General features: G+C 49.8%; 1 protein-coding gene across 1 annotated transcript; it reads right to left on the bottom strand.

Moving 5' to 3' along the window:
* Positions 1-1802: 1802 nt before the first annotated feature.
* Positions 1803-6586, bottom strand: CCDC195 (coiled-coil domain containing 195). The gene is made up of 4 exons (XM_063339855.1): positions 6322-6586; positions 5617-5630; positions 4712-4989; positions 1803-2048 (listed from the first exon to the last, which is right to left on the bottom strand). The coding sequence occupies exons 1-4, from the start codon at positions 6584-6586 to the stop codon at positions 1916-1918; spliced, it is 690 nt and encodes a 229-aa protein (XP_063195925.1). The 3' UTR covers positions 1803-1915.
* Between the last annotated feature and the right edge of the window lie 5271 nt (positions 6587-11857).

Below are 11857 nucleotides of genomic sequence, written 5' to 3'. Positions count from 1 at the left end.
CTGATGGCCATTTGTCAATGACTGCTTTGATTCCTTTCCCTCTTTTGCCTTCCACCTTTTCTGTTCATTTTCCTTCTGAGGATAGAAAAGTTTAAGTCCATTATACCTTAATAAATGCCCAGTGAGTTTAATTTCTTGACTGTACACAAAGTTATATGTATTTGTGAGACACCAAATTGGCAGCCAGTATTGTCACTGTCATATGCTTACTAATACACAGTCTTAGTGTCAGTGACCTATCTACATTGAATTGTCATGAAAAGGGTGGGAGAAGCGCATTCCCTTTGCTGCTTCATGGAAGCTGAGGCTTAGAAAACTTAAAAGTTGAGATTTTTGAAAGCTTTCTAGCGCATATGGAATCCGAAATCCCATTACAAACACCAAATCTGGTGTTCCACCATGAATTTGCATAGACCTTAGGTAACTCAAAGGTCTAGGGGCCAGATTTTAAAAGACATTTGTTGTTACTTTGCTAAGTGAAATCGACTGGATTTAGATGCTTAACTGAACACATATGCCATGTCCTGTTTCTGGCAATGGAGCTTTCATTAAAACATTTACAAACCACTTCCCTGTAAATGCCTTCTAAAACGAGCTGTTCAGTAGACTTTCCAAACTGTAACCTCATTTGCTGGAAATCACTGATTCATTACTTCTGCCATTACAATGCAACTCTCTATGGACCCAAGCTGAAAATAAAATCCACAAATAAAATAGCATTGAAAGTGAAATCATTACTTCATTGGTGAGAATCTATTAGAAATGTACTTGAATATACAAAACGGTGCATTTCAAAATGAGAAAAGGAGCACAGATTTTTATACAGCATTACGGATAATCCAGAGGGGATTTTTTTCCACCAGGTCTCTGCTTTCACTTTTGAAGCCTCGAGTTTAAGAATAGACAATGAGATGAACGTCTTCTTTAAAGTTACTAGTACGAACACCTACTGTTCATGCGTTCTCTGTGCAATATCCAATTTTCAGTGCTGCCTGTACATAAAGAAACAGCAACTTTGTGCAGTATTTTCGGTCCATAAGTACTTGTAATCAAAATAAACAAGTGGGACACAGTCTTTACTCATATGACTAGAGCTAGCAAGTACTCATCATTTTTTACAAGCAGTTTGTACTTCTCTCTCACATTTATTTTGCATCCGTTTGCTGAATTTCTGCTAATGATTCTTGATCCCAGCCACGCTTGGAAGACATTCCTGAAAAATTCTGATATTAAAAATTCTTCCTATTTTGATCTGGTGTATGATGTCTAGTCTCTGACCGGATGAACACACCAAGTCAGAAACAGATTTGCAGTCACATTTACATACTGATTAGCCCTTACTTTCCCCTGTGCCCCCTTAGAGATGAACCCCAAATGGACATAAAGCCAAGCTTTGTAGAAATTCAGAGTAATGTTAAGAGGGCATTACAGATTCAGCTAACTTTGCTGTGTTAGTATCGTTAAGTTTCAAAGCTTCACATACAGAGAAAACCTGACAGGCTCTTTAACAGCTCTCATTTTGTCACTCACATCAAATACCTTTCTGACAAGGGAATCGGCAAACACAAGTGGCAACATGATTTCCACTGTTTGTGACAAACACCTCGAAATCGGCTTCAACGTCCTGTTTACAGCAGTCCTAAGGTGAGGCATCCTTCAGACACATTGCACAGAAGCTACTGTGTCGAGGAACCTTTGCTATCGTGTGGCTTCATCACGGTGCTCCGGCTTCCAGGCGGCTTCGGCGTGGCTTCCATTTCCTTGCTAAACATGGGGCCAGTGACCCGCAACACAGGCTGGGTGGTTCTCCGCAGGCACCCTGCCAAAGCGTTTTGCAGGAAAGGAACCTGACACGTAGCTATCATTTAAGGCCAATTTATCTCAAGAATCAATGGGCCTTTAAAAATTCACCAGCTCACATATCCTTTTCAGTGATGGTGGTTAACCGTTTTGTGCTCTGATTCTGTGGGCTTTTGAGAGAACCCCGATTTTCAGCATATGATGACATATCCATTGGTAAGAGGAAACTAACGGCCTTTACTTTACCCCTGGAGAAAAACAAGAAAGCATTATGAGGATTAAAAATGTATAAAATATGTAAAGAAACTAAATAAAACCACCCCAGCAAGCAAAAGGTAAATGCTTTCAGCGCTTGCACGCCGCACGGAGGCAGGATTTCATGTCCCGCTGGGACAAAGCTCACACGGTCTTCCCACGGGACCGAGCATAGCTTGCCTGTCTGCTGGAAGCATCTGCCTTTTTCCATCCATCCTTACGGCTCCCTGTCAGACTGTGAAAACAGAGGGACAGGCTCCTTTATGTGTCCCCAAAGCGGTTGTTTGGCAAGTAAGAGGACTGGGTTTTGCAGAGCTTTGCTTTTCGTTCTGAGTCTCCTCTGCAATCACTGGCAGCTCACTCAGGCCCTTGGGGAACAGCAGAAAGGAAAGCCATGAAACTATGGAAGTACTTCTTGTTGGTTACAGGGGGGTGTCTGTGATTTCCTTGCCCCTTCTCACCTGCCAGTTAGACCTGTCCCACTGGAAGGTGAAAGGCCTGAACACCCCGGTGGTGACATTTGTACTAAATGTGCCTTGTGCATTTTGTAGTTTTACTGTAACAGTCCTGAAAACAATTCCCAGCCTCTCCTATCCTGCCTAGTGTATTAAAATATTTAGTCTTTTTTATTTACCCAAGAAAGTGGGAGTCATGGTATAAAGAATGCTTTAGCATATATGAATGAAAATGTCATAGACATGCAAATTAATGAGTATTTATTAGCAGGGCTGTCATTTTATTACTTGGACACAACTGCACTCGAGATAAATCCAAGGTGCTACCTCTAAAGAGTTCATTTTAAAGCAGAAATATTCAACATCACATACAGGATTATAGTTTTGGAACAAGGTGTGAGAAAACTAAAATAAACAAAGAGAAAAACCTGTCATGGCTCAGCATGCTGGGAAGCAAAAATGTCATCACTGTAAAAAATTAAGCTTAATTAGCTTGCTGAACTCATTGCCACAAATTATCCCACTAGTTAAAAGCTTACAAAGATTTCCCTCTGTGTTAGACCTTTGTGTATGTAAAGGGAAACATCCACCATTTTGACCAGAAAATATATAAATTTTTTTGCCATATAAGAAACACAAAGCTTTAACCTTCAGGATATGACCCAGGCTGTAGAGGGGGGTAGGTAAAAGGCCTTTCCACAGCCATTCCTGCTCCTAAAGCAGCAACATTGAGCAGCCGAGGGGCATGGTGCCACACTCACTGCCGTTCCCAGCTGACAAGGCAGCTCTAAAGAGAGCAATAAAATAACAAGCGCCGTTCCTTTGGCCACTGGGTAACGGATGCTCTTAAACCCGTAGGTCCCGAGGCATTAGTTGTAATTGATCTATGTCGCTATTTCGATTGCTTTGAAAGCTGTCTTTCCCCTTAGGAGAAAGCAGCAGAATTTGCCGTTGCCGTTCCTGCTCCTGCAGACTGACCCCGTGTTTCCTAACACACACACGCACACACACGCACACACACACACACGAGGAGCATTTATGTGCACCGAGAGTCTTAAGTTTCCCTGAACCCAGCGGAGCATAGGCTGAAATCCAGAGTTACAGGGTCAGGGTGCTTTTGAAAACGATCCCAGATCCCTGCCAGGGACTAAATTTAGGTGTTTAAATGCTGTAAAACATCTGACCCTCAAACGCCCTTACAAGGAACCATAGGTGCCTGTGAAAACTTGACCTCGTGGTCCCCTCCCAATGCCGGTGAGGAGCGGGGCTGCTGGCCGGGTTTGCCCGGGGGGCGTGAGGGGCTGTGCCTGCTCTGCTCCGGGGACGCGGTGCCGTGGGGGGGGTACGGGGTGACAGCCGACACAGGGCCACACGGACGGGGACGTCAGTGCAGGCGGCAGAAGCCATTACAGCCCTCGGGAGTCCTGTCCCGGGACATGTGTGGGCAGGCAGACCCACCGGCTTCTCCGTGTTCAAACACACCTGGCTTCAAGGACATTTGGACCCTTTCTCTTTTCAGCCCGACACGATCAGTGCTAAAATCAGCAATCTAAATGGATTCCCAGGGCGTGTATCGGCACCGGGAGTGACTGGGCATATCACATATCGCACTCTCATTACTGGTGCTTCTACCTTTGATGGTTGCCCTGTGTGGGAAAGCTTCTCATCAGAGACCAGAGACGCCCAGGGCTTGTCCAGCAGCCATTTCACTTCATTTAGAAGCTGTCCTGAGAATATTTTTCTCAAGGCTGAAAGCGTTAACTGGTAATGCTTCAATTGCAGGGGAAAGATGATACAGTGCGTATAAATCCATGGGCCATATTAACCACACGTTCAAAAGCATAGTTCAGAGTTCCTCGATATCTCCATGCTTTTTGTTCAAAGTTTAAAAAGCCTTTTCAAGCTTAGCTTGTCAATCTGCAAAACCCTGCCTGGCTTTAAAGTGGAGAAGATTTCAACCCCCTTCCCCCTCCCCTCTCCTTTCTATAGCAGATCTAAACTGCTAACGCTGACGATCTTGGCATGTTGCAAGGAGGAGCAGGACATCTTTCCCATCTGCTCAATGCCCATATACATTCAAACAATCAAAAATTTTGCTGATAACGAACTAAAACCCAAAGCAACGTCCATATGTATTAATTACTGGGTGAAACCGGCAGCTAGCCCTGGAAGCCGATGCCCTGAAGGCAAACTGAACCCACCTGCACCTATAGACATGCCCCTGAAACAGCTCCGTTTTCCTGGAATGGCTGTTGGAGAGGCAGTTGGCCAGTGTTTTTTGGAGCCCCTTCTCCTCCCCGCTGTCGAGCTGTGTTGCGGCAGGAGGGGCTGGTGGCGGGGCACGGCCCGGCACCTCCGGGAGCCCATTGCTCGGGGGCCTCTGTTGGGACCGCGCGGCAGAAGAAGCAGGCGCTGGCAAAGGAGTGGGGTAGCGCCGCACCGTCATGGTGGTATCTGAGTAGCAGAGACAAAAGCAGAGCTAGGAACAATAATAATGAGAATTCAGATATCCCCCATGTATTTTTAATCACTTTCATTTGGCTCAAAAAAGTTTTGTATGTGGGGAGGCCAAAAGGCAGAAGAGGCCAAACAGCCCCTTTGGGTCCCAGTCTTTCCCCTGGATGGCAGCTGGAGAGGAAAAGCCACGTGGCTGGAAAGCACTCTGCACATCTGCCTTGCTTGCCAAAAGACCAGTTGGCCGTTCCCAAGCTGACGGCACCCACAGCCACCAACAGCCGCAGTTTCAGAGGCCCTCAGGTTAGTGACCGGAGCACAGGGCTCAGTGGGCTTGGCAAGCAGGCGTTATTCATAGCCTCGTGCAAACCCACGAGTACTGTTCAGCCTCTCATCTCGTTCATTTTCACAGACTTGTCTCAAAACTTGTAGAGGCATTTCTCCACGGCCTGGACCTCTCCAGGAGGCTGGTTCAGAGCTGAGGCTAGGTTGGCCACAGGACCTGTGGAGCACATGGACTGTAACGGCAGCTGCAACTCATAGCACACACCATGCTAATGCCAAGAAGCTGCGTTAGGGAACCAGTTTTCCAATGGCCTGGATGTGACAGACACCAGACAAGGAGGTGACAGGCCTCAAGAACATACGATACCCAACAGCCTGACCCTGCCGATAAACACATCCAATTCTAGATAACCGCTTCTCACAAAACAGCATTTTGCTCTAATTCCTGCTTCATTAAATCCTCCAGAAGCCCCAGCCAGAATTCTATAACTGAGGAATATTCCCATTTTTCCCCTCTGATAAAATTGTGAAGAGATGGTATTCCTTTAGCCCCTCTCTCCTTCAGCCTAAACTAACTGCATTATCTGTAAAAAGAAACTGCACATCTGGTGCGATGTATGCAATGCATCACTATTTGTTACTATTTGTAGAGTTTTTCTCACCTTTTACTAAGGTAATAGAGGTTACGGCACAATTATAACCGTTGGTGCTTTTCTGTCTGAAACAGACAGGGGACTGGCATGGGCAAAACCCCATCGAGATAGTCCATGCCCATGAAATCTTAAAGCAGTAAGGCAAATTCTGCTTAGGAAAAGAGAAATTGAACTCTTTGAGTTGAACTCTCAACAGTTCAGTTGAGCAGCAGCAACATTCTCCACTCCATCCCACACGCAGCTTGGGGGATGCATGTACCCCATCAAAAGACCCCAGAGTGAGACACCCCGTTAAGGCGGGTTTGGGTGTGGGCACTGAAGGAGGCCAGAGCACTCCCATCAAGTTGACTAGACAGACGGCCGGTGGCTCATCTCCCATCATGGGAGGTCCGTCATGGGCAGCCCTGGCTCTTCAGTACCTGTCTGCTCCTTTGGTGCGGGAGGAGGACCGGCTGCGATGTTTCCATGCAGGGATGCTGGAGGGCCAGCCGGTCCTTCCCCATCATCAGCGAGGCTCCTCACGTCGCCGTTCCCACCTCCTCTTGCTGCTCCTCTCTCCAGCGGCGCCACACTCTGCCTGCAGACCTGCAGCTCTCCTCTCAGGGCCCTGTTTTCCCTCTCCAGCTTGTTGATTTGGGAACGCATCTTGCGGATGACCTGGAGGAGGTGCATGTTTCCCTCCATGGTCCCACGCCGTGCAGCAAGCCTCCTGCCCTGCGGAGAAGCTCCTGAGCCAGCGATGGGCAGACCCTGCCCTTAAAAGCCTCTGGACAATAGGAGTCCCTCCTGCAGGCAGGGCTTGGGCCAGCTCCCTGCGCTGGGAGGGCTGGAGCGGGCTGTCAATTTATTAAGAGAGAGGCCCATAATTTATTGATTCGGGGTCTCGTGTTTCAGAGCGGAGCCGGGCCTTTTACTTGCGGCACAAATCACTGTCAACACAATATCGCTGCCTCATTGGACAACCCTCCCCCCCACACCCCGGCTTACCTCAGGCTCTGGGTTCCTCCAAACAGACCAGGGAGGAAGAATCCACCTGGATCCCGTTTCCTTTGCATTACCCGAAAAGGCCAGCGACCACCTCTGCGGCACAGAGGGACACGTTGTCCTTTGCTGGGCAACAATCCGTCCCTCCCTCAACGCTGGGTGAATTATTCATTTTCCCTCTTCGCAGCTGGAAAAGAATGAGCAATTTCTCAAAGGAAAAGTAGATTTCCAAATGAAAGCTGAGTTAGCGCATTGTATTAACAAGGTATTGTATTGTATTAACAAGGTACACCAACAGCTGAGGTGGACGAGCAGGTAAACTAAAGCTCTCCCAAAGGCCCACAGCAGAGCTCGCTGCCCCTTCCCGGGTGCTTGGGGAGGTTTGCTGGAGTGGAGTGGAGTGGCTGCACCAGCATCCACGAACGTAAGGAGAGACAGGCCGGGCATGAATCTTGCATTAGGAAGGGGAACACAATCCTCCGCGCTGCCCTCATCGCCTAGTACCTAAAGCAATCCTTCTGCTGGCAATAAAATGCATAAAACTGCAGAATAGCCTCTCCCCCCACCTCTAACTTACTTCAAAATATAAAACTGAGAAAGCCAGCAGGAAAATAGTTTAACAAACCTTTCGCTTTGAGACCATTCAAACACTTCCCACTGGCTCAGCAGTGACTCAGGAATATCTGAGAAAATAAGAACCTGTCGGCCACATGCATTTCCCGGCTTCGCTACCGGAGGCGGGTGGAAGGAAGTAAAGCTGGTGTGAGACGCTCAAAGTAAGAGATGACATGGTTATATTTTTTCCAGAGGGTCTCAGAGGAGGGCTACAGAGAGGAAGCCATCAGGTCTTGGGGAGGACCTGCCACCCAGCAGCCACCGCAAAGTTGGGCAGAAACTGCTGCTAGTGAGAGAAAAACAGGGACGCAGCAAGGAGCTTTGCCGTGGGGGCAATGCTGCTGTCTGGGGAGCAGCATCCTCAAAAAGCGCTGCGTAAGGACCAAGTGGTTCCCGCGGTTCACGCTGTGCTCGCTGCCGCTCTGACCTACAGCAGCACGCCGTGCCTCAGCAAGGGCAGGTAGGACTTGCTGTAAGACCTGCATGAATACACAGCTACGCTAAGTTTTCCAGTGGCACAAGGCTGGGGACTGGGAGCTGTGGGAGTCACAGGCAGCCCTGCCATCACCTCTCGGGGACCTCTCCAGAGGCCTCTGCGCAATTCGGGCTGCGTGCAGAGAGGTAACACAAATCTGAGTTTTCAGGCTGCAAACAAAGCCCACAGCAGCCACGATCCCTCCTGAAATCACAGTGCAAGGGGAGGAGCACATCGGCCCTGCTGTGCGTCCCCTGCCCGCTGTGGGGCTGCTGACACTGGGCTTGACGTGCCGGCATCGGTCTCGGCAAAGCTCCTGGTGGGTGGCGGCTGCCCTCTCTCCAGCCTGGACGGATTGCACCACCACCAAGCATCAGCTTATGTTGAGGTTATTTCCTCCCCTCCGGAGAGGTGCATGTTGCTGAGGACATCGCAATATACAAATGGGAAGGAGTGGGCAAAGCTGGGCTCAGAAATGGGCTTGGACCCAGGCTTAAATAACGGCGCAGGTGCCCCTCACCGGAGATGACGTGCTGTGAGCAAAACTGCTGGAACCAAAATACAAATCCCCCACCATTTTAGAGTCATCCAAGGATTTAAAACATAGGGGCAGCCCTCCAGCGTTGGTTTCAAATTTATGTTTCTGTTTCTTCAGCAAGCGGCTCAGGTACCGGAGCAGCAGCAGCACTGGTGTGTAATGATAATATCGCTGCTGATCCTGCAGCTGGCAGGTTTGGGTGGGCAGGGGACACTTGCCAGCTCAGCAATCAGCTTACCCGCCTGCAACTGAAGATGTCTGCTCCTCCGACCCCACACCCCGCTGTAACCCACCTTGTGTTGTACCAGAGTCTTCCAAGGAATCGGCGTTTGCCTCACGACCTCGTACTGCTGCTCCCGCTGCCATTCCCTCCCTGGGACCCACGGGCAACCACGTATTTGTAAATTTGGTGGGGTTCAAGATGTGCACCTGCGTTGCCAGATCTGGGGCAGGTCCTAGGTGCTGCCGCTTCACGGGTGGGACACACACTCAGTGCCTCGTCCCTGTGGCACACTCTTAGGCTACCGATTTTGGCTAGCCAGCTTTCCCTGCGGTGCCTCCGACAGAAAATATAGCTGTCCAGTTTTCACTCTGAAATGCTTCTAAGATGAAGCCATTTAACAGAAAGGACAGAGCTTCTCACACCTAGCTGCTTGTGCTTTGTAGGGCCATTGAAGTAGGTGTAGCTGTCTTCACCTTCAGCCCGATCCGAACCTTTCCATCAGGAGAAATACCCGAGCACAGAGGTGAGGCTCCCGGCAGCTGCGAGAATGACAATCCCCGTGCGCGAGTGCCGGAGCGTGCGCTGGTTCAGTGGGCTGTACGAACTGCATACCAAGTAGCACTGCAACAGAACACACGTGAAGGAAACACAGAAGCCTTGTGGAGCGGCTTCATCCAGAACCGGGAGGAGCTCAGCTCTTTATCCTGGCACTGCTCGACACTCTGCAGCGCCCTGCCCTGCCCGGCGACGCGAGATACTCGTGCACGTACCTGGCTGCCGCGGGGGGTCCCTGGGGAAGGGGCTACGCTGCGAGCGGAGAAGGCATGTTGTGAAAATTTTCATCAAAAAAAGCCACCTGCATCGCTAGAAAAGCTGTTCAGCGATGGCGGTAGCTGTCTCACTTGCCAGATCTGCTTTCTTGCTCCCCTGAAGGTTAGAGAGAGAAAAAACCACAGAGGACTCATTGCTACTCCAGTAAAACTAAATATATATATTTTTTTGTTCTAAATCACAACATTTTGCCCTAGAAAATCCCTCAGCAGTAGGTGTGTGGATATTTTCTGCGGCACGCTGCAGCTGGCCGTGTGTCATGTCTGCCGGTGGCTCAGGAGCCCCCCTGCCAGAAGACCGAGTCTCCCCTGGCCGGGGCTGAACCCAAGCGGCAGAGCACAAGCACCGGCCCTCAGCTTCCCATCGACATGCCCCAAAGCAGCACCGCGACACCCTCGCCCTGTGCCAGCGCGGCGGGGACCGCTGGCCCCAGTTGGGGCTGCCCCGTCCCACCACATGCGCTGGGCAGAGCGGGGCTGGGCTGCCACAGGTTGCAGCTTCGGGGAGGAGGAGATGGAGGCAGAGGACCAAGACTGGGTGGGGAAAGTGTCTTTCTATTACTACTTAGCAACAAACAAACACCCTTCCTTTTTGCCTGGCATCATAACTCCTCCTAACCCATAGACTTCCACCCTTATGATGCTCTGCTCCCCCCTTGGATGCATCTGCCAGCTGCAGCACCTTCCCCCCGCCTGCCACAAGGCACCCCGTCACTCTGCTGAGGACCAGCAATGCTGCACCCCATCTCCAGCCTCGCCGGGACGGGCTGGAGGAGAAGCACAGCAGCCTGCCCACCCCGACACGTAACTCATGGGAAAACCCGGGGGTGAGAGCAGCTCGCAGCTCCATCATCCCCACACCAAGCCTGAAGCCCAGGTCTCCATAAGGGCAGGAATCTCCAGGGCGGGTTTGCTGTTAGCGATGTCAGCAACGCTGGATTTATTCATCCCGTAAAAAAATAGCCAGGCAAAAGCGCAGCAGCACTAGTCAGGGTCAATGCCAAACTCCTCCTCTTGCCACTGCACAAGAACATTGCCGTGCCCCGAGTCCTTGCCTGATTTCTGACTTTGACTTACATTTTTTGCTTCATTATGGTGCAAAGGATATGGTGCAAATTCTTTTTTGAATCCATCTGCACAATTTAATGAGGTAAAAAAAAAGAATATTTCAGTGGGTTTAAAAAACGAATAAAAAGGAAATGGTTTTTAGCGTGTTGGTTCTGTCTTGCTGGCTTGCCCTTTTGATCATTTAGCTCCTGTAACTCTGCAGAACCTGTATAGGTCTAATGTCGAAATTTTATTCTGTATTGGCCTTCTCCTTATTTAATTCTCAGTTGGCTGCCCCATTTTAGTCAAAGAGGTAAATGTATATTTTTCCCTGGTTTTGATTTTAATTTCTCCACTTTCACTCTTCTCAAAGTTTAGACATTTAGACCTTTAGGCATCTGAATTACCCATAGCCTACGTATGCTTTACTTGGCCAGTCCTACTGCTTCAGGCTCAGCAGAAGGTTTGAGATTGATACTCTACTTGAATGCGTTTTCTCCTACGCATTCGAATAGCAGCTTAACGTGGTGGCACACGTGACACGCTCTACAGGGGCCTTGCTCACTCCAGCCTGGAGAGCTGGCAGCCGCCGGAGCTGGCGTCCGTGTCCTGCAGGTGCTGCTCTGCCAGGCCAGGTCACCTCTTGCTTTGAATGACTTTCATCTGCAAATGCTTAGCCATGCAAAGAAACATCCTTCTTGTAACGGAAGGGTTCTATGGACAAGATATTGCTGCACAAATTGATAAAGTTCTAATAATTGGACAAACCAGCTCAGCCTCTAAAGTTTGATGGTCAAATCTGTGTTTAATACAATTTCCTAACGCGCCCTGGCCACGCGCTTCCCCGGGGAGAGCGCTGCTGTCAGCCCCATCTTCCTGACCTGTCCCCGCGGGGCCACCGCTCCGTCCTTGGGTGGGCCTGGGCTCCTGGGCTGAGCTGCCCCCACGAGGGCAGGCGCAGGAGCTGGCACAGGTTGCTACAGCAACGCCTCAGGCCTATGCCGCAACAATCGGCTAATTACTCGTTGGCTAAATTCGTTGCGGGGCTGGTTGGAGTGCCCCCCACCCCCCAGTTTTAGCCGTGGGGATACCTCCCCCTCCTTCCAGCTGGCACCGCTCTGCAGCTGAACAGAGGAACCCGGAGGCCCATTTTGGTACATTCCCAAAACAAGCAACGGTGAAAAATTTCCATACTTATTCTGAAAAGCGTGAATTTTGTCTCCAGGCTATTGCACAGTTGAAA

Source organism: Chroicocephalus ridibundus, chromosome 6, assembly GCF_963924245.1.
Source record: "Chroicocephalus ridibundus chromosome 6, bChrRid1.1, whole genome shotgun sequence".
Lineage (NCBI taxonomy): Eukaryota > Metazoa > Chordata > Aves > Charadriiformes > Laridae > Chroicocephalus > Chroicocephalus ridibundus.
Note: the sequence above shows the minus strand (reverse complement) of the source record. Positions and strands in the feature narration are given on the sequence as shown.